Source organism: Hemitrygon akajei, chromosome 3, assembly GCF_048418815.1.
Source record: "Hemitrygon akajei chromosome 3, sHemAka1.3, whole genome shotgun sequence".
Lineage (NCBI taxonomy): Eukaryota > Metazoa > Chordata > Chondrichthyes > Myliobatiformes > Dasyatidae > Hemitrygon > Hemitrygon akajei.
The window spans coordinates 111,996,736-112,019,219 of NC_133126.1; the positions used below are offsets into that span (position 1 = coordinate 111,996,736).

The window sequence follows — 22,484 nt, forward strand, 5'->3', positions numbered from 1 at the left end:
CGATAGCAATGACTGTTTAAGGATTTTGTCATCTTATTGTACAGAGATTGACACTGCTGTTGCTTCTTGATGGAAATGTATTGAGTAAATTTCCTTGTATTTATGTGTCTGCAGAATGGTGATACTTTGTTCAGCATGCTTCTGTACCAATAGGCAGGGCAAAGTAGCTAAAGCGATCTCTTTTCACAGGTGGGTATATCGTCCAAGATGCGGATTGACCATGCGAAATCGATTACTCCTTGTAAAATGTTAATTTATAAATCCATTTGATGGAAATTTTTATGCGTTGAAGGTCATCAATACGTTATCGAGTATCTACAAAACAAGCTTCTGAGAAATGTTCACGATGAGTTGACATTTTAATATAAATTTGTACATACAGTGTGTAATTGAGTTAAAGTTTAGGAATCTCGAGATTATCTAGACTTCTGGAAATACAAAACAAAAAATATTGGAAATGTTTTTTGTTCTCTATAGATAATGCCTGAACTACTAAACACTTCATGCTTTTATTTCTGACAAATTGCCATAATTGCAATTACCATAAAAGTTGGTGGGTTTGCTTTGTTTTCTGCAGTGGGAATCTGAGCTGTGACAAGATGCTAATCTTTAACAAAGTAAGAAGTGTAACCAGATGTGGGAAGAGGAGAATCTGAAAGTGGGGGAATAATGTGCAGAAGAGACATCTCACTTCCTCAAACTTCCCACGGAAAATCACTCTCCCATTCCCTACACTGCTGTGAAATGCAGCTGTCCTCAGCTCACTTCCATGGTCTTGCCATTTTGAAACCCCAAGCCCCCATTTCCTGTACTTAGCTAAGCCAATCCCTGCTCCTCACTTGTTTTTAACACCCTTCCATCATTGTACCCTGAAATTGTGCAGTTTGTACAGGAATTGTAGATCCTCTACATGGAGGGTTACATTAAGCCCCTTCTTGAGCAACACTATTATTACATTTGTGTCTTTACATAACATTTGTATCTTCTATATTAAGTGTTCTGGTAACCTCCTGCTCCATCAGGAACACTAGCCTCCCACAGTACAATGACACATTCACAAGGTGATGCCTCAAAAAGGCAGCAGTCATCATTAAGAACCCCCATTACGGTACCTAGAACATGCTGTCTTCTCATTGCTGCCATCAAGGAGAAGGTGTGCCTGAAGACACACACTCAATGTTTCAGGAACAGCTTCTTCCCCTCTGCCATCAGATTTCCAAATGGACAATGAACAATACTTCACCATTTCTTTTTGCCTGGACTTCACCACCGCATTTCAGCCAGTACCCAACCTTTCCAAATCAGCTTGGTGCTTCGATCAATCAAACTTTACTCTCAATTTAGGAGGACAGGCCTCAAATTTGACTCTGCTCCGCTCAGGAACTCACAGCACATTTATCTTGAAATAAGAATAGCACTGTTACTTTCCAAATCACTCCTTTTATCAGTGTAGTGTTGTGTGACATTGAATAGAACTGGCTATTCAAGGCACTTCTGAAAGAACCGTAGAGTCCTTTTAGACCAATGATAAGTTATCTTTGAAGGATTCCCTTGTAGGTTTGTTAAGGTCTCTGCACTATTTTGAAGAACGAGCTTACAGATATGCTTCTATAACTTAATAGATGACCCCAAGTGTATTGGTCTAGCTGAAGGTGAGGCCTCACTTTTCAACTCCTAAAAGAGTGAAAAGAAATACTGGGAAATTTTCAGCAGTGTATTTTCATAGAAATAAAATTTCTGAAATGTACGAGTGACTTCTTTGTGATTATGACACTGGATTTAACCGTTAAATTGTCAGTGTGACTAAACTTCATGCTTGTTTTCAGATTTGGAGGCCAGGGTGGTTGGCACTTTGGATGTGTCCTCAGAATTAGAATCAGGTTTAAAATCACCGGCATATGCTGTGAAATTTGTTAACTTAACGGCAGCAGTACAATGAAATGCATGCCAAATATGGAAAAAACTGAATTACAGTGAATATATATAATACGTCTATTAAATAGTTGTTTTAAAAAAAGTAATGAGGTAGTGTTCATGGGTTCAATGTCCGTTTAGGAATTGGATGGCAGAGGGGAAGAAGCTGTTCCTGAATCGCTGACTGTGTGCCTTCAGGCTTTTGTACCTCCTTCCTGATGGTAACAATGAGAAGAGGTGGGTTGCTGGGTGGTGCAGCTTGTTGGGCCGGGAGGACCTCTTCTGCACTGTATCTCTAAGTATTTAAATAGTGTCATAAAGAGATGCAGTGTGAAATAGGCCCTTTGGCTCACCATCTTCACTGACCATGAATCACCCAGTCACACAATCCTATATTCCCGTGTAGGCTCTCTCCATATTCTTATCCACTCAGTCCCAGGTTCTACCACTCAACTGAACAGTAAGGGGAATTTATTGTAGTTAATTTGCCTACCAGTCACGTCTTTGAGTTGTGAGAGGAAGTCCACGCAGTCATAGAGGGAATATGCAAACTCCACACAGACAGCGTCTGAGATCAGGATTGAATCTGGATCGTCAGTGTTTTGAGCAAATGGCTTACTAACTGTGCATTGTGATGGGACAAGATGTGGCAAAATGCAACCATCATAATCTTTGATTATCAGTAATTAATACCACAGTTAGCCATTCCGACAATGCATTTAGGGTACTGTTGCTGATTAACCTAGTGAAAGCACGGTACAGGTCCACCAGCCCATGATATCCCGTCAACCTCTTAATCTACTCCAAGCTCATTCTAATGCTTCTCTCCCACACAGCCCTTCATTTCTTTTCATCCATGTGGCTATCTAAGAGTCTAAAGGTGGAAGTAAAATTTATTATCAGAGTACATACATGAATCCACATACAACCCTGAGAATCTTTTTCCTGTGGGCGTACTCAGCAAACTGAGAGAATAGTAACTAAACAGGATCGATGAAAGAGCAAGAAGACAACAAACTACAAATACAGATATAAATGAATAGCAATAAATAACAAAAGCATGAAATAACATTTCTCTTAAATGTCTGTAATATATCTCCTCTACCACCAACCCTGGCAATGTGTTCCACACACCTGCTACTCTGTGTGTGTGTGTGTAAAATAAATCTACCTTGGTATCCTGCCTATTACACTGTCCTCCAATCACCTTAAAATCAAGCCTCCACCATCAATGCCTCTTATCAACATATACACCACCAGCAATTCTCATCCTCTGCTTAAAAAGAAGCATCTCTAAAACCGCCACAGCCTTTCTATAATGATGTGACCAGAACTGAACATGATACTACCAAGAACTGTTTAACTGGAGTTTTAAAAAGCTGAACTCAATCCCCCAACTAATGCTTTCTTAACCACACTATCAACTTGTGTGCAATTTTGAGGGTTTTAAGGACATGAACCCCTAGATCCCTCTGTTCCTCCACAATGTTAAGAACCCTGCCATTAACCCTGTGCTCTGCCTTCAAGTTCAACTTTCCAAAATGTAACAGTTCACGCTTTTTGGGATGGAACTCCATCTGCCACCTCTCAGCCCAGCTCTGCATCCTATCAATGTTCCATTTTAACCTATGGCTATCTTCTGCACTATCCACAACATCACCAGTCTTCGTGAAAACTTACTAACCTACCCCTTCACCTCCTTGTCCAAGTCATTTACTGTATAAAATCACAAAGATCAGGGCTTCCGGAACAGATGCCTGTGGACACCACAGGTCATTGACCTCCAGGCAGAATGTGCTCTATCTACTACCCTCTGCCTTTGTGGGCAAGACAATTCGGAATCCACACAACCAAGTTTCCCTGGATCCCATGCCTCCTAACTTTCTGAACGAGCCTACCATAAGGAACGTTGTCGAGTGACTGGCTTAAATCCATATACAGCACATGCACTGCTCTACCTTCATCACTTTTGTTTGTAGTCTCTAAAAACTCTCTCTGGCTCTTGAGGCATGAATTGCTCCTCATAGAGCCATGCTGATTATCCTCAATAAGATGATGATTCTCCAAATGCTCATAAATCCTGTTCCTAAGGATTCTCTCCACCTCCGACATAAGATTCACTGGTCTATAAATCCCAGGATTATCCCCATTACTTTTATTGTACAAATGATTAACTCCAACTTCTACAACTACAGGATACTATTCCTATGGCCAGTGAAGACACAAAGATCATCACCAAAGGCACAGAATTCTCTTTGCTCACTTCCCGTAGTAGCTTGGGATATATCCCATCCAGCCCCAGGGACTTATCTATCCTCATGTTTTTCAAAAGTTCCAGCACTTTCTTCCAGCCTATTATCTTTTACAACACCTGCAGTAGCAAGGGCACAACAGTGGGATTAGGTTTTTCTCATCTACCTGCTTAATGTTCTGATACTCTGGACAGGTAGCTTGAATTTGTGATTATGCCCGTGGATCACTTTGACCCACAATCTGGGCTCTTGGGATTTATGACTTGCCCAAGTTCTAGCTGAATGTACATTATTTAATTCAGCACCAAGTCGTGATGATGAAAAGTACCTTTGTGTTTAGATTTCTAGTCGGGCAACTCAAAGTAGCCCTTGGCCTGTATTGAATGATATATCAGGGAGCTCAAGATGAGCCAACACTGTAATTACTATGTACCTGAGTTCAGACTAGAATGCAAAGAACTTGCTGAGGCTTTGTGTCATAGTATAGAAGCAGCCCCTCAGTCTGAGGTGACCATCAAGCACACATTCACACTTAGTCCATTTTGTTCTATCCAACTCTCCCAGATTCCACAACCAAAGGGCTCTGTCGTGGGCAAAGTACTGGAGAGTTTAACATCGGTAGCTGAGCGAAGGGCGCTGAGTAGGCTACGGTCAATTATGGATAACTCTGAACATCCTCTACATAGCACCATCCAGAGACAGAGAAGCAGTTTCAGCGACAGGTTACTATCGATGCAATGCTCCTCTGACAGGATGAAGAGGTCAATACTCCCCAATGCCATTAGGCTTTACAATTCTACCGCCAGGACTTAAGAACTTTTTAAAAGCTATTATTAATGTTTTTTGAGATAGTGATTTAGATGCATATCATATTTTTTACTGAGTTAAGTATTGTATGTAATTAGTTTTGCTACAACAAGTGTATGGGACATTGGAAAAAAGTTGAATTTCCCCATGGGGATGAATAAAGTATCTATCTATCTATCGATTCTACCACTCACACTAGTAGGCACCTGTTCAGGCACAGGCCTGGGCAGGGTTGTATGGGAGACCGGCAGTTGCCCAAGCTGCAAGTTCCCCTCTCCACGCCACCGATGTTGTCCAAGGGAAGTGACCTTCAGATCACTAGACTGATGCCTTATCCACTAGGCCACGCGCCAACACACTAGGGGTAATTTATAAACCTGAAGCCCTTTAGGATGCGGGAAGAAATTGGAGTGGTGATGGAAACATTCAAACTTCGTGCAGGTGGCACTAGAGGTAGAATTGAACCCAGATCACTGGGTTCAACTGAAGTAACACTACTAGCTGGAATTCCAAAACGCTTTTTAGCATTTGTGTGTTGGCGTGTGGCCAAATGGTCTGAAGGTCGCTAGTTCGAGCCTCAGCTAAGGCAGTGTGTTGTGACCTTGAGCAAGGCACTTAACCACACTTTGCTCTGCGGTGACACCGGTGCCCAGCTGTATCGGCCCTTGCCCTTCCCTTGCACAACATTGTATCATTTATAAACTCTGTTTTTATACTTGAGATCTTTGCTACCACCACATCATTTGATTGAAGACTTAGATACAACTGTGTGCTTCCAATTGGAGGTGCGCGTTTTACTGCTGAAAGGAACGAAGGCGGCCACAGGCCCAATCAAAACAAAAGTATAGGTTCTGATTTGACACTGGAAATCCAGTCCAGCTGAAGGGTCTTGGCCCGAAATGTTAACTACTTATTATCCGCACCTCAGCCTGACCTGCTGAATCCCCCAGTATTTTGTGCGTGTCGCTATTTCTCCCGCACCTGAGTAACACTATTACATCCAGCTGTTGGCTGCAAGTGAGATTCATTGAAGCTCTGCCCGCTCCCCACTCACCCCTGCGCTGCATTGTGAGGGCAGTGAATTGGTGTTACTGAAGGTGGAGAAGGGCAGGGAGCGGCGCGGAGCGACTGAAGGCGGAACCGGCACCGAGCGATTGACTGGGACGTGGGACGGGCAGATCGATGCAGGCAGGTGTTGCCACGGCTCGGCGGGCATGGCTGACAACGTGGCAGGAGCAGGTAAACAAACAAATAGGCCGGTGTCTTGGATCCTGCGCTTCCGAATTTACTCTGCGACTTTTCTCTTAGGTTTCCCGCGGTCTCAGTATTCAGTAGCCGGATGTTGCCCGCCGGTTTCCTCGGGGCCTGTGGGCAAATCGCCACCGAGCCGCGGGGCAGGGTGAGGAGGGGGTTAAACGGCGGATGGGGGTTAGTGGAGGGAGACTGGGTAGAATTAAGTCATGGTTGGGGATAGGGAATGTGATCATAGGGGGAGAGGAGTTGTAGATGTTAGTGGTTGCGTGGGCTGGATGGGGAATAAAGACAGATTGTGCGGAATGAGGAAATGAACCCAGTCCTTTTTTTTCATTCGCAAGTCCAGCTTTAAATTCGTCCATTTTACTTCAATAGCCTGGATGTTTGCTAGGAGTATGCTGGCAAGGAGGGACTTGGAAACAACAATTTCATTTGCAGACCAGCTCTACTACCATGTTTCCTGGTTGAGTGGCTGAGATTCAGCTGGGGCTATAACATTGTTGGAGGTGACATCAATTACATATATTTTACATTTATGGGCATGAGAATGGCATTATTGGATGGTTAGGTCCAGGTGCATAACAGATTCATTAGGTACAGGAGGTACCCAATAAGGTGATCACTGAGTGCATTTCTGCAGGTGGTGTTTACTATTGAAAACATAATTGCATTTTCATTTTGCACATTGCATAAGAGTGAATGAATATTGTCTTAGCTGCTCTAATAGTTCAGTGTATGTATAATTATAAAATCTGAAGACGTATAAAGCCATTGAAAGTTACATGTTTTATTTCACCCACCCCCTGTTCATCTGAGTAAATATATTGATTTCATGTTCCGGCTATTTGAGTCTGAAAAAATAATTAAAATTGGTGAGTTCCTTAATTATGGGTACCAACTTAAACTGGGCTTGTTGACACTGTGTTTTTGTGCTTGTTTTTTTAATCATATTATTAGGTGGAAAGTGAAAAATTTTACTTTACTGTAGTTTCCCTTTCTTCATACCCTTATTATGAAGAACTTATTAAGGAATTTAATGTAAAGGAACCCTTGGGGGGGCAGTGGTCATAATATGGTTGAATTCATACTACAATTTGAGAGGGAGAAGCGTGTCACATGTTTCAGTATCACGATGGAATAAAGGGAGTAACAGAGGCATGAGACAGGAGCTTGCCCAGGTGGATTGGAGGAGGATATTGGTGGGGATGACAGCAGAGCAGAGATGACTGAAGTTTCTGGGAATAGTTCACAAGCGAGAGGATAGATATGTCCCACAGAAGCTGTTCTCAAATGGCAGGAGTAGGCAACTGTGGCTGACAAGGGAAGTTAGGAACTGCCAAGGAAAGGGCATATAAGGTAGCAAAAATGAGTGGGAAGTTGGATGATTGGGAAGCTTTTAAAATCCAACAAAAGACAACTAAAAACACTATAAGAAAAGATGAAATATGAGGGCAAACTAGCCAATAATATAAAGCAGGATACTAAATTTTTTTCAGTTATATAAAGAGTGAAAGGAAGATGAGAGTTGATATTGGACCACTGGAAAATGATGCTGGTGAGATAGTAATGGGGGACAAAGAAATGGCAGATGAACTTAATGCGTACTTTGCATCAGTCTTTACTGTGGAAGTCACGAGCATTGTGCCAGAGGTCCTTGACTGTCAGGGAGCAGGAGTGAGTGCCATTGCTAATACAAAGGAAAAAATACTAGGCATACTCAAAGGTCTTAAGCTGGATAAGTCACCTGGACTGTATGGACTACATCCCTGAGAGAGGTTGCTGAAGAGATAACAGATGCATTGGTTGTGATCTTTCAAGAATCACTTAATTCTGGCATGGTCCCGGAGGACTGGAAGACTCTTTAAGAAGGGAGGAAGGCAAAAGAAAGGAAATTATAGGCCAGTTAGCTTAACCTCAGTGGTTGGGAAAGTGTTGAAATCTATAATTAAGGATGAGGTTTTGAGGTACTTGGAGTCTAATGATAAAGTAAGTCAAAGTCAGCATGGTTTCTGTAAAGGAAAATCTTCCCTGACAAATCTGTTAAGAGTTCTTTAAGGAAGTGTTACGAACCCCGTAACTGGGTCACTTACCAGCAAAGATAGAGACGTCCGTTGAAGTCTGATGATACTATTTTTAACAGTATTTATTAGTAAAAATACACAAAAATAATATCAATGCAAATATACAGATAATATACATCATCAATACTAAATCTAAAAGTGCAGGTATAATAATAAGAAGAAATAAGCTCTATTGTTGTCTAGGGGGTAATGAATTGTCCGATGGAAATATAAAGTTCGCTGCAGTTCACACAGGCTGCCGTCGTTTGTTTGTCCCTGTGTTGCAATTGTTGGGGAGAGAGAGAGAGATAGGAGAATGGGAACAGTTACCGCTACGGGTTTTTCCAACCTTCCTTTATGGTTTCGATCCATCGGTGTGGCTGTTCAAGTGTGACCTCTCCTTTAGCTAAACCGTTCTTCTGTGATGAGCCCGCCACCCAGGCAAGGGAGGACGCACACGAGCTCCCACCGGCTTTCGCTATAAAACGCTGTCACTGGATTTCTAGCGTTTCTCCTGGTGCATCTAAAGAGGTGTTCCCCCAGACCCCTCTTTTATCCTTACTCACGGGGTCTCAGATGTCAATCAGGTTGGGATGATGCAATCCCTCAACCAGACCACTCTGGTTGTCCCCTGAGGGGTTTAAATGAATAGTACAGTACTCAATACACAATTCCTTCTCCAAGAGACAATGGCATTTTATCAGTGGTTCCGTTCTGCTGATGTCAGGACACATTCCAAACCTTGTGTATTCTGGATGTCTGTCTCTCAGACCCGAAATAATAGCGATCTTGCGATTCTCAAAAAGGAGGGGGCGACTTTGTACCCTTTGGCCCCTCAGAGTTGCTTCACATTCGTAACACCCCCTTCCTTCTAGGATTTTTGCCACAGGTAAAAATTAATTAATACAGAGTCTTACAGGATTTCAGAATCTAACACAATACAAAAGAGTTTTTTTTCACTACAGAGTAATACAGTTATACATTCAATTCAGCATCTAAACAGTTAGCGATTACATTGTCACTTCCTTTAATATCTTAATATCTTGTACCTTAATAAATTCTTGTAGCATCAGACTCCAATTTAATAACCACCTATTTTTATTCCTTTTCTTCAGCAAAACAAAAGAGTTGTGATCTTAGCTTTCGTGTATATTACAAAATTTCATGCAACTAATCTTTATTTTACTTTCAAACTTAACAGTCAATCTTCCATGGTGTTGTCTTTATTATTTACATGCTTTGTCGAAATCCCTTAAAACCAGATCCTGTTATTTAAAGTGGCATCCCGTCAACCCTTGCCTCTTTTCCAGTTAACTCCCACGTGGTTAACTTGCCTACCAGTGTGGAATAGGCTCCTTTCATAGGAGTTATTTTATCAACAATGTTTTCCAAACTTAGCCCATTTGCTGAATTTCCACACAATTCTTTATTTTTAAGCAAGTCGTTAGTTTTATCTTCAGGACCCTTTATTCTATTGGTTTTCAGTTTAAAATCTGCAAGCGATCCCTCTTTGTCCAAACAGCATTTCAAATTCTGCCTCTTCACAGCACACTCTTGAATAACAATAGCGCGTGGGGCACCTTCACATTCCAAATCAACCTGTAATTGATTCGCAGGCACCGTGTTAACAAGCAATTGTCCCTTCAGCCTGGTTACTGCTTCTGACATCAATCCAGACTTTAAATTTTCTTCATTCAATTTAGGAACTACACTTTTTCCTTTTCCTTAAATAATAATATTCTCATCACCACCTTTTATCTCCTCACTAACTTTTAACACACCTTCGAACACAAACAACTGAGAATTCTCACTTCCCACTAGTACCAAGGTTAACCCTTTCTTCACTGAACCAAGTCCATCTGACCCACAAGGACTGCATTCCTTTTCAACTGAATCAAATACCTCAGACTTTTCCTGAGTTCCATTACTAGGTTCAGTACCAGGTGCATCCACATCTTGAACACACTCAAATGGGACATCTGCCTCTTCCAGGCTTTCAATACTCGTTCCCTTTTCAAATTCTAAGTTCCCCTGATCCTCCCAGTTACTCTCTGGGCAACTCCCTTCCGGAGTAAACTCAACCCTGCGGGCTGTAACAACCTCATCTGTCAACCCAGCAGACTTCTTCAAGGTAATGGCATCCCTTTCATCTAGGACTGCCCTCATTTCATTATCGGGAACACCTTTAAAATTTTCAACTTCTTCAAACAGTTCTGTCAAGCCAGAACTGAACAGAACAGAACAGAATCCATGTCCAACCCTGGACCTTCTAACAGCCTTATCTGTTTCTCATTTTTACTCCGTGCCTCTATAAATTTCCTCCTGGCTAAGGGCAGGTCTGTCTCCTCTCCCTTACCCTCTTTCACCTCCCTATTCTCCGTTTTACTACCCTCTAACCCCTCTTGGTACAGGGTCGGTAAAAACGTCTCAGCCAAATCGATACTGGCCTCTTTCTCAGCTGCCTTTCTCGACATGCTGCGAGTGGTCGCGCATGCGGGATAGATCTTGGAATCTAGGAGCGGGGCCTCAACACTTACAGGCTGGCTCGTCAGCTCCATGGCCGACCAAACTTCACCACCAGCTAAATCGTTACCCAGAAGGATGTCTATGTCAGTTCTCGGAAATTCTGATCACACCCCTATTTCAACTGGTCCAGATACCAGCTCACAATTTATAATGATCCTATGCAAAGGCACCACTTCTGTCCCTTTTCCTATGCCTCTCAAAGCTACCTCTCCAGTCTCGGGACCAAAATCTAGTACCTTACTGCGAATCAATGACAGCTCAGCTCCAGTATCTCTCCAGATCCGCACTGGAACTGGTGTGTCTCCCTCTTTCACAGACACGGTTCCTTCTGAAATAAATTTCTCAGGCCCCTCTCGTATTCTGTCTACCTGGGGCTTTCTCATCGATTTACTGATCAACACAATACATCCTGTAGGGACTGCTGCTTTCCCTTTTCCTGTCTCCTTCCTCGGAGCAAAGCACTTAGATGCAATATGACCCACCTTTCCACAATTAAAACAGGTCAAGCCAGGACCCCTCCTGCCGTCTTGCCTTTCCTCCTCCTTATTTTTACCACTAGCTCCCGGCTGAATCTCTGCCTCAGCCGGCGGGCTTTCTCTACCGTTCCCACGGTCTTTCTGGTAACTCTTATTTGAGGAAAACTTTGTCTTGTGGGTTAGGGCATATTCATCTGCGAACCTAGCAAATTCGGATATGGACTTATTCGGCTTCTCGTTCAAATACATCCGGATATCATCCGAAACACAACCTTTAAATTCCTCAATCAGAATTAACTCCCTGAGACGCCAAAAATCTTCTTCCACTATTTCTGCTGCACACCAACGATCCAAGAGCACACCCTTCTCATAGGCAAACTCTGCATACGTCTGATTCCACACTTGCTTTAAATTTCTGAACTTTTGTCTATAGGCCGCAGGTACCAATTCATAGGCCCGAAGAATGGCCTCTTTTACTCCCTCATAATTCTCAGACTTCTCCTCCTCCATGGACAACGCCGCATATGCCCGTTGTGCCTTCCCTTTTAACACACTTTGTACCAATGCCACCCACTGATCTCTGGGCCACTTCTGACTCACTGCCACCTTTTCAAAATGCAAGAAATAACTATCAACATCCGTCTCCTCAAACGGAGGTACTAACCTAAACTCCCTACTAACATTAAATCTCTTCTCTCGGTCTGGCCCTTGAGCTCTTCGCTCTTTCCTTAACTTCTCCAGGTCCAATTCATGTTGCCTCTGTTTCTCCTTCTCCTCATACTCCCTCTCCTTTTCAACTCCTTTTCAGCTGCTTCCAGCTGTATTAACTTAATTTCATGCTCCCTCTTCACCTCTAACTCCTTTAGCTGGAGCTCATACTCCCTTTGCTTTTCGGCTCTTTCCTTCTCCTTTTCAGCTGCTTCCAGCTGTTTTAACTTAATTTCATGCTCCAACCTTAATTTTTCCAACTCTAACTGAGCCGTCCCACTATCTGGTACCTTTTCAGGGATATTTTCCAATACCTCAGCCAAAAACACATTCTTCGCAATATAATACTGAGTTATGGCCCTCCGCACCTCCCGCTTTTTCATGACAACATCACCTCTGCGAGATTTAGTCCTTTCGCAATATTTATCAAGTCCGACTTTGTGGCAGCCTCTAGCACCTCCAGAGTCGGGTTTTCTATAAATTCGTCTACGTCCATCTTTGCTGGTTTCCCGTCTGGTTACCCGCGCAACCAGATCCAAGTTTGGACTTAAAAGCCCGATTTACTGGCCCTCCAATTTGGTATCAAATCTCGAGACGAGGCCCCACGTTGTTACGAACCCCGTAACTGGGTCACTTACCAGCAAAGATAGAGACGTCCGTTGAAGTCTGATGATACTATTTTTAACGCTATTTATTAGTAAAAATACACAAAGATAATATCAATGCAAATATACAGATAATATACGTCGTCAATACTAAATCTAAAAGTGCGGGTATAATAATAATCAATAAGAAATAAGCTCTATCGTTGTCTAGGGTTTAATGTATTGTCCGATGGAAATATAAAGTTCACTGCAGTTCCACAAGCTGCCGTCTTTTGGTTTTCGCTGGGTTGCAATTGTTGGAGAGAGAGAGAAATAGGAATAGAATGGGAACATTTACCGCTACAGGTTTTTCCAACCTTCCTTTATGATTTTGATCCATCAGGAGTCTCGTTGTCTTGGCCGTTCAAGTGTGGCCTCTCCTTTAGCTAAACCGTTCTTCCATGGTGAGCCCGCCACCCAGGCAAGGGAGGACGCACACGAGCCCCCACCGGCTTTCGCTATAAAACGCCGTCCCTGGATCTCTAGCGTTTCTCCTGGTGCGTCTGAGGGGTGTTCCCCAGACCCCTCTTTTATCCTCACTCATGGGGTCTCAGATGTCAATCAGGTTGGGATGATGCAATCCCTCAACCAGACCACTCTGGTTGTCCCCTGAGGGGTTTCAATGAATAGTACAGTACTCAATACACAATTCCTTCTCCAAGAGACAATAGCCGTTATCACTGGTTCCGTTCCGCTGAGGTCAGGACACATTCCAAACCTTGTGTATTCTGGATGTCTGTCTCTCAGACCCGAAATAATAGCGATCTTGCGATTCTCAAAAAGGAGGGGGCGACTTTGTACCCTTCGGCCCCTCAGAGTTGCTTCACATTCATAATAGAAGTAACAAGCAGGGTGGACAGAGGGGAGGCAATGAATGTCATTTACTTGGATTTTCAGAAGGCATTTGATAAGGTGCCACATATGAGGGGCTGTTTAACAAGATAAAATCCGATGGCGTTACAGGAAAGATACTGGCATGGATAGAGGAATGGCTGACAGCCAGGAGGTAACAAGTGGGAATAAAGGGGACCTTTTCTGGTTAGCTGCTAGTGGCTAGTGGTGTTCCTCAGGGGTCAGTATTGGGACCACTGCTTTTCACATTGTTTGTCAATGATTTGGATAATGGAATCGATGGCTTTGTGGCAAAATTTGCAGATGATACAAAGTTGAGTGGAGGGGTAGGCAGTGCTGAGGAAGCAATACAATTGCAACAGGACTTAAGACAAATTGGAAGAATGCGTAAAAAGTGGGAGGTGGAATATAGTGTTCACAAGTATACGATAATGCATTTTGGTGAAAGGAACAATAGTGTGGACTGTTACTTAAATGAGCAGAAGGTTCAAACATCAGAGGTGCAGAGGGACTTGGGAGTCCTCATACAAGACTTCCAGAAGGTTAATTTACAAACTGAGTCTGTGCTAAAGAAGACAAGTGCAATGTTGGCATTTATTTAAAGGGGAATAGAATGCAAAAGCAAGGAAATAATGCTGAGGCTTTATAAGGCACTAGTCAGGCTGCACTTGGAGTACTATCAACAGTTTCAGGTCCCGTATCTCAAAGGATGTGGTTGTCATAGAAGAGATTTAGGGGAGGTTCAGGAGGATGATTCAGGGAATAAAAGGGTTAACATATGAGAAGCATTTGGCAGCTTTGGGCCTGTACTTACTGGAATTTAGAAGAATGCATGGGGATCTCATTGAAACCTACCAAATGTTGAAAAGAACTAGACAGCGTGGATGTGGAGAGGATGTTTCCTATGGTGGGGGTATCCAGAACTAGAGGGAACAACCTCAAAGTTGAGGGGTGGCCTTTTAGAACAGAGGTAAGGAGGAAATTTTTTTAGCCAGAGAGTACTGAATATCTGCTACAGACTGAAGAGGAGGCCAAGTCTGTGCATATATTTAAGGCAGAAGTTGATAGTTTCCTGATTGGTCAGGGCATCAAAGGATCTGGCGAGCAAGTGTCGTGGTTTTTCGTGCTTTTCAAATGACCAGGAGACGCAGAAAATTCTTCAAGAAGGGTTAAACTTTAATTTGCAAATCAAAGCTGAGACAGTCATTGAGCTGGTCGCTGACTGCCTTCCGATTTTCGGACCCAGCCGCTTTTTAAAGCAAACCTGGTTTAGCTGCATTAACATATCCAAGCGGTGCATATCACAGTACATCCGTTACTATTGTTTTTACCTATTGACTTATTCGTTCTAGTCGACTATATAGTTTTAATTACACAGCAGACAACTTGTCTCCTACATAGCTTTAGTTACACAGCGACACGTTCAAAGCAAAATATCCCTTAGCTACTTTTTATTAACACCTATTGTCTCTACATTCAATTGGATACATGCAGAGCCCATAGCAAATTTCAGAGCTTTGGTTACACAGCAATTTCACAGCTGGCGACCGCTCCCAGCCACCTCTCCCTAGCATATACCAACACACCATAGTTTTTAGCATTAAGTTTTATACTCCATAATATTTTATACTCCAATATATCCCCCCTTTGAGACCCCTCCGTGTCTCACACTCACACAGAGAGAAGACTAAGAGTCTGCGCACAGAAGCCCCAATAAACTCAAGCACTTATTCCCAAATCTCGGGTTAAACTAAAATGTCCTGCGCCGAGACCTCAAAGTATTCTTTCCCTGTTACCCTGGGCCGCTGAGCCAAAAACCTGTCCCTTTGTACCTGAGACAGGGAAAAAGACTCAAAAGCCCTTACAATCTACTCCCACACTGTCGTTTTGCTCCTGTTCATCCTGCAGGTGTTGTAGGCTGTAACGATACATTTTCGGTGTTTCTGTCTCCACTACGCTAGCTTCAGCAATCGTCACGAGCATCGGAAATTGTTTGTTTGCAGCACACACTACAAGAGATTTGAGACAAGGAAGAAAACAGCACAGCACAAGCACACAGCTCAACAACACAATACTGACAGTTATTGCTACTTTAGTCATCCATGCTCCCCAGCCTTCGAGTGTACTTTCTAACCAATCAAAGAACTGATGTCCGAACCCTGCATTCTGTTTGACCTCCGTCCGCAGATTCTTTAACTTATTCATTGCTCTGGTGAAAGACCCTTCTGGGCTAGTATTGTTCGGTATGAAAGTGCAGCATTGTTCTCCAAACATTACACACACACACCCCCTTTCTCTGCCAAAAGCCAAACCAGTACCTGTTTTGCCACGCTACCCTGCTAGTTGCATCCAGCTGTTGCCCTAAGGCCTCCAGTGCATCATCGGTGTAGTTGATGAACCTCTGTTGATTATAGTATATATAGTTTATCCATTCAACATTTTTGCTTACCCCTATCACAGGTATGATAGCTTCCCAGTGAGCACCTCGTGCGGTGTCAGGCATGTTATTCGATTAGTTTGCATGTGGTAACTCATCAATGCTAACGGTAAAGCATCAACCCAATTAAGTTTAGTGTCTGCACAAATTTTGTTTAGTTTGGCTTTCAGGGTTCCATTAATTCTCTCCACCATGCCCTGCGACTGAGGGTGGTATACACATCCAGACCTCTGCTTTATCCTCAGCGCCTGTAGTACCAGTTTGACCACTTTCTGGATAAAAGCTGAACCATTGTCTGAGCTACCTTCCGTAGGTATTCCAAACCTGGGGATGACTTCATTTGTCAGAAATTTTACCACTGTCTTTGCCCCTTGATCTCTTGAAGGTACCGCTTCCACCCATCTGCTAAATCTATCAATTACTACCAGCATGTATCTTTTCCCTCTCACTGGCTTTATCATGTCTACGTAATCGATCACTAAATGTTTAAATGGTCCTACAGGTACAGGAATGTGGCCTATTGGGGTTGTAATTCCCTTCCGAACATTATTTTGTGTGCATACCTCGCACTGTGACAAGACAAAGTCCACTGAAGCCTGTAAATAAGGTGACCAAAAACCATCCTTCTTTATTTTCCTTATCACTTCCCCCTTTGCACAATGGTCCATCCCATGCGCTTCTGAAATCAGAATCGTCAGTAGAGGGGTGGGCGCTACCAACAAACCTTCTTCCGTGCTCCACAAGCCTTCCGGGTTCTGCTTGGCCCCCCTTTTTCTCCACATTGTCTGTTCTGCCAAAGTTGCCTTACCTTGTATTTCAATTAGGTCCTCCACGTCAGGTTCTGGAGTTAGGCTTACCTGGGGGCAATGACGGCTGACATACATCCAGACGCTTTTCTAGCTGCCTCATCTGCAGCTTGATTTCCTTTTGTTATTACATCGTTTCCCTTTTTATGTGCCTGGCATTTGACCACAGCCAATGCTTTAGGTTTCATTATGGCTTTTATTAAGTCTAGAATTTGCTGACAATGTTGTATGGGAGCTCCGCTACTTTTTTTAAAGCCTCTCTGCTTCCACACTGCCCCGAACAAATGGCATACTCTGTGAGCATATGCTGAATCAGTATAGATGTCTACTGTCTCACCTTCCATCATTTCACACGCAGCTGTCAAAGCTTTGAGTTCTGCTAGTTGGGCAGAACACGGTTGGGGACAGGACTCCCATCCTAATAATCTTATAGCTCGACTGATCCTGTTGCACCACTGAGAATCCTGCGTGATTTCCATCATAGTCCCTATAACAAGAGCCATCTACGAACAGAACCTGTTTATCTATCTCCTCTAGTGGTTCTGACCGTAAATCTGCTCTCAATTTGGCAAATGCCATCGTCTTCCCTACACAATCATGGGGTTCTCCTTCATAGTCTGAAGGGATAAAATCGACTATATTACTGGTAGTGCATCTCTGTATAGTTATGTCAGGAAATGTCAATAGCATCTGATACGCTGCTATCCTGGCTGGCGTCAGCACAAATTTCCCTCTTTCCAGCAGTTCTGCTACTTTGTGGTGTGTGTACAGAGTTACGGGATAGCCCAAGGTTACCGATGATGCCTTTTCATATGCATAGTACAGTGCCGCCAATCCCTGATAACAGGGTGGATACCCCTGAGCCACTTCATCTAGTCTCGTACTGTAGTATGCTATCGGCTGCTTTGCTTTTCCTGTGCCTGCCTCTTGTGTTAGAACCGCTGTAACATAACCCTCCTGTCGATTGGATACATACAAATAAAAGACCTTCTCGTAATTGGGCAAAGCTAATGCTGGTGCTGACTGCAATTCCTGCTTAATAGTACTGAAAGCTATCTCCGCCTCTCCATTCCACTGTAAGCCGTTCTTTAAATTAGTATGTCCTGCTTCTTTCATTATCTTTCTTAAAGGTGCCACAATCTCAGCATATTCTCCTATCCAATCTGAGCTGTACCCTGCCATTCCCAAAAATGTCATCATCTGCCCTACAGTCTGGGGTTTTGGGGCCTTAGCTATTGCCTCAATCTGATCTGGTGCTATCGCCTTCACTCCCTTGGCTATTACCCTGCCTAAGTACTCCACTTGCTGCGTGCAGAATCGCAGTTTCTTTTTGGATACTTTATGTCCTCCGTGCGCTAGCTTCTCTAACAGAGTCGTAGTGTCCTGCTTACACTGTTCCTCGCTGTGGGAGCAAATCAACAGGTCATTCACATATTGTAACAATATACTTTCCAATGGCATGCCCTCTAGGTCTGCCTTCAATACCTGATTAAAAAAATGTGTGGTGAATGTTTAAATCCTTGCGGCATTCTGGTATAGGTATACTGAGCACCTCTGTAGGTAAATGCAAACAAATACTGACATTGCTCAGCCAGAGGAATGCTGAAGAAAGCCGAACACGAATCAATCACTGAAAAGTAACTTGCTTCTGGTGGGAGGGTATTTGGTCTCCTGGGTGGAATTGCTCCCCTTTTTAGCTTTATTTCCACCGGACTAGCTGTTTTTATTTTCCTTACGTCCGCGTCATGCTGTGACCACAGAATAGACGGCAACTCATCTAACCTTCTATCTTTCTGCTGGCCTCTTTCTTTTCCCAGCACGGGCATGTGTGGTTGGGGAGTTATTTCGACCTCTCTCACTGTCCCTACCATATCTACACTTACCATTATTTTAATACAATTGTTGTCTTCTGATATCCACACCTCTAGCGTGATTTTCCTCCACACTGTTACGGTTTCAGCACTCTTAACTAAAGGTCCGAAGTCTTTAGACTGATATCCCTTATTTATCAACAACGTTACGTGGGGCGCTGCCTCCGGTATCCTGTACTATTTTTCTAAAAAGGTGTTCCACTTAACTTGTAAAGCTGCCCCTTGCTTTCCAATTATCACAGCCTCCCCTTCCAGGTGCTGCTGGGTACATACCTCTAGGCGCCATCTCTCCTCTAACTCCCTGTTCTGAGTCTCATCAAAAATCACTGTACAATGTAGCTCAGATTTGGGCACTACAGCCCTAGGTAATACAGCCTGCACACCCTTTTCCCATTTTTCCCAGGTTTCCTGAATCTGATCTGCAATGTCTCCTGTCCAAAAGACATTAGCCTTCTTGTCTTCTTGCACTAACAATTGAGCCCCTGCTCTTTTCACACTCAGCCCATTTCTGGTGCATTCTAATTTTAATTCCAGTTTCAACAAGGCATCTCTGCCTAACAAATTAATCGGAGTTCCTTTAAATACTAGCACCGGCAAAACAATTTCTTTCCTTCCCATTCTCAACCGCACTGGAGCCGTGCACTGTGTTAACTGTGTTTTCCCGAGAACCCTACCGTCTTAATAAACTTTCCTGACATGGGAAGGTGAAGGGCATACTGTGGCTGGCTGATTACATTCCCAGCACAATCTCTCTACCTCTCTTTCCCACTGTCTTCTCACTGGTCTCCTTTGCCCATAGCTCCTCTGTCCCCCTCCTTGGGACTTCCAGTCCTGTCTGGACTGTTTGAATTTAGTTTGTTCCTGATAGAACATTTGTGGGGATGCTCCCTCAAAGTTAATTATTGGCATGGGGTTTTCCAGCCCTTGTCTTACAGTATGATCGGCCCCTCCATATAGCAGTGTTTTGTCCAGTTCGATGGCTGTACTCGAACCGGTGGTTGTTGGCAGCATCTTTTTATTTTTCTCTCTTTCCTTCTTTTTGAGTTCTTCGAGCTGCATTTGTGTTAACTTTCTTTGCACCTCTTCCTGCTGCTCAGCCAATCTTTGTTTGTCTTTCCGGTATTTCTCAACGGCATGGACTATGTGGTCTCTAAATTCTTGTGGGGTCTTTGACGTTAGCCCAACCACCTCCTCCAGTTTGGATTTTACTTGTGGCGGCATTGCATCCAAAATGCTATGTCGGAACAGTGAGGTCATAAATAAGCTGTTCTCCACCTCTTGCTCAGTCTCCAGTCTCCACCTTTTCAACTGGTTTTCTACGTAGGCTGCTGGGTTTTCAGTGTCTCCCAGTGGATCCCCCTTTAAGGCTTTGGGGTCCACTTTGGGTGGATAAAGCTTTCTGAGGGCCTGCCATACCCTCTGCCTCACTCTGTCAAACCCGTCTCCATCAGTTCTTGGGTCGTTCGAGTTTACTATGCCAGCCATTTCCATTAGTTCATTAAATTTGGAGGTTCCCATCAACCTTATCAACAGTGCCTTCAAATCTCCCATAGCCAATAATCGTCCCGCTGTTTCTTCCTCAAAGGCTCTAATCCATTTCCCTGCTCCTTCATGTAAATTGGGCAGAGTGTTTTTCAGCCCTTCTAGGTCCTGGGATCCCCAAGGAATATACTGCACTTGTCCTGATCCTTTAACTAACAACGGCATCATTCTTCCTCCTCCTTCCCACCTGCCCTGGCTTTCCTCCTCACCTGACTCCCCATCTGTCTCTGGGTATGTCTTTACTGCCTCCCACACAAATGTCTCCGGGGTTCTGCTCTTCCCTCGGTCTCCCTGTGGAGTCCTTCCTTTCTGTCTTGATTCAATACCTGGTTGGCCCCTTGAATATTTTTCGCATCTATCCTGGCAATCCCCTTTTTGTAACTTATCTGACTCTCTCTCTACTTCCGTGAGCCGCTCCCCTACTGCCTCCTTCTGTCCTTCTAGGCTTCTACCTCTTCCCCATAAATTCTCGCATCCTCTCTCCCTCCACTGAACTCTTGCTCCTCCAATGAGTCACCTTCTCTAGTCTGTTTATTTCTTTGGTACAATCGGAACTCCTCATATTCCTTCGCCTCCCTCAAGTATATCATCCGTTCAATCTGTTCTTGCATTTCTCTCTGTACCTGTTCTATCTTTATCTTTTCTGCCTGCATCTCCTGCCATATCGCCGCTTTTTCCTTCTCATTATCCCAAACCTGTACTTCTCCCTGCATGTTTACTGTTCCCGTTAGCAGGGGGCACTGCTTAGGGGTTCCTTCCTCATTATAGGGAGGGGGGTTTTCTGTTTCTTTCGCATCCGGGTACGGAGCTGAAGCCAGCCTCTCACTGTACCTTTCTCTCTCTCTCTCTCTCTCTAACAGGCTGTTTCTCCAACACCTCTGTATCTTTCTCACTTGTAATCAATATTCTACCTGTCCTCCTCAGCCTTTCTCCCTCCGTTCTAAAGAGTTTTAGCACTTCCATTTCTTGTTCTCTTTTTTGCTCTCTTTTCTTAGATTTATCTTTTGATTTGTACTTTTTAATTAGTTCCAACATTTCTTCGCACAAACTTACATCAAATGTTCCTTCTTTTGGCCACTCTGTGACCAGGTTTTTGGTTCTTTTTTCCCATTTTTCTGAAGTTTTTGTGATCTCATTTTGAAAAAATGGGAATTTTTCTCAGAATCTCTACTGCTGTTCCTTTACCTGTCATGTTATTCTCTCTTGTTAATGTATTTCAGAGATTCACAGGTTGTTTACTGGATAATATTATTTACTCTAATTCTACACCTATTCTAACACCTCGCCCGAGCAGACCCTTCTGTCTTAAGGCGGTAACCACGAGGACTTTTTCCCTAATTCTATTCTAACACCTCGCCTGAGCAGACCCTTCTTCTCTTAAGGCGGTAACCGCGAGGACTTTTTCCCTAATTCTATTCTAACACCTCGCCCGAGCAGACCCTTCTTCTCTTAAGGCAGTAACCGCGAGGACTTTTTCCCTAATTCTATTCTAACACCTCGCCTGAGCAGACCCTTCTTCTCTTAAGGCTGTAACCGCGAGGACTTTTTCCCTAATTCTATTCTAACACCTCGCCCGAGCAGACCCTTCTTCTCTTAAGGCGGTAACCACGAGGACTTTTTCCCTAATTCTATTCTAACACCTCGCCCGAGCAGACCCTTCTTCTCTTAAGGCGGTAACCGCGAGGACTTTTTCTTAACGTATTATCTTATTTGTACTTACCCTCACTGCAGTGTTCTTGAGCAATCCTCTGAGCCTCCTCCGTTAACCCCCAATTCTGCCAGATTCTTTGGGGCGGAGAGACCCTTTGGCAGCGGTTCCACACTTCCAAGACTCCAAGACCTCCTCAAAGCCAACAGAATTCTTAGTCCAAATTGTCGCAAAAAAGCGCTTTCCTTTTGTTTTGGGTGCACCCTTAATTCTGTTAGCCTTGTGGGGGTCCCTAGAGGACCGGGAAGCGTTCCCAATCTGCCGTTTCCCTTCCGCGGGTCGCTGCCCGATCCTGCCAACTGACGCCAATTATGTCGTGGTTTTTCGTGCTTTTCAAATGACCAGGAGGCGCAGAAAATTCTTCAAGAAGGGTTAAACTTTAATTTGCAAATCAAAGCTGAGACAGTCATTGAGCTGGTTGCTGACTGCCTTCCGATTTTCGGACCCAGCCGCTTTTTAAAGCAAACCTGGTTTAGCTGCATTAACATATCCAAGCGGTGCATATCACAGTACATCCGTTACTATTGTTTTTACCTATTGACTTATTCGTTCTAGTCGACTATATAGTTTTAATTACACAGCAGACAACTTGTCTCCTACATAGCTTTAGTTACACAGCGACACGTT

At 43.6% G+C, this 22,484-nt stretch overlaps 1 protein-coding gene across 4 annotated transcripts in view; it reads left to right on the top strand.

The window, feature by feature from the left end:
- Positions 1-22,484, top strand: part of thap4 (THAP domain containing 4) — a 76,546-nt gene that overhangs the window by 868 nt on the left and 53,194 nt on the right. For 2 of the 4 annotated variants that reach the window (XM_073040586.1, XM_073040587.1), the window contains exon 2: positions 115-189. Coding sequence is in view for 2 of the 4 variants with exons in the window: in XM_073040585.1 (XP_072896686.1) it covers positions 6,188-6,212 (25 nt within the window). In the remaining 2 variants the exon portion in view is untranslated. Of the gene's footprint in view, positions 1-114; positions 190-5,391; positions 6,213-22,484 lie in introns of those variants that run through there. The other 2 variants (XM_073040585.1, XM_073040584.1) reach the window with 2 other exon arrangements.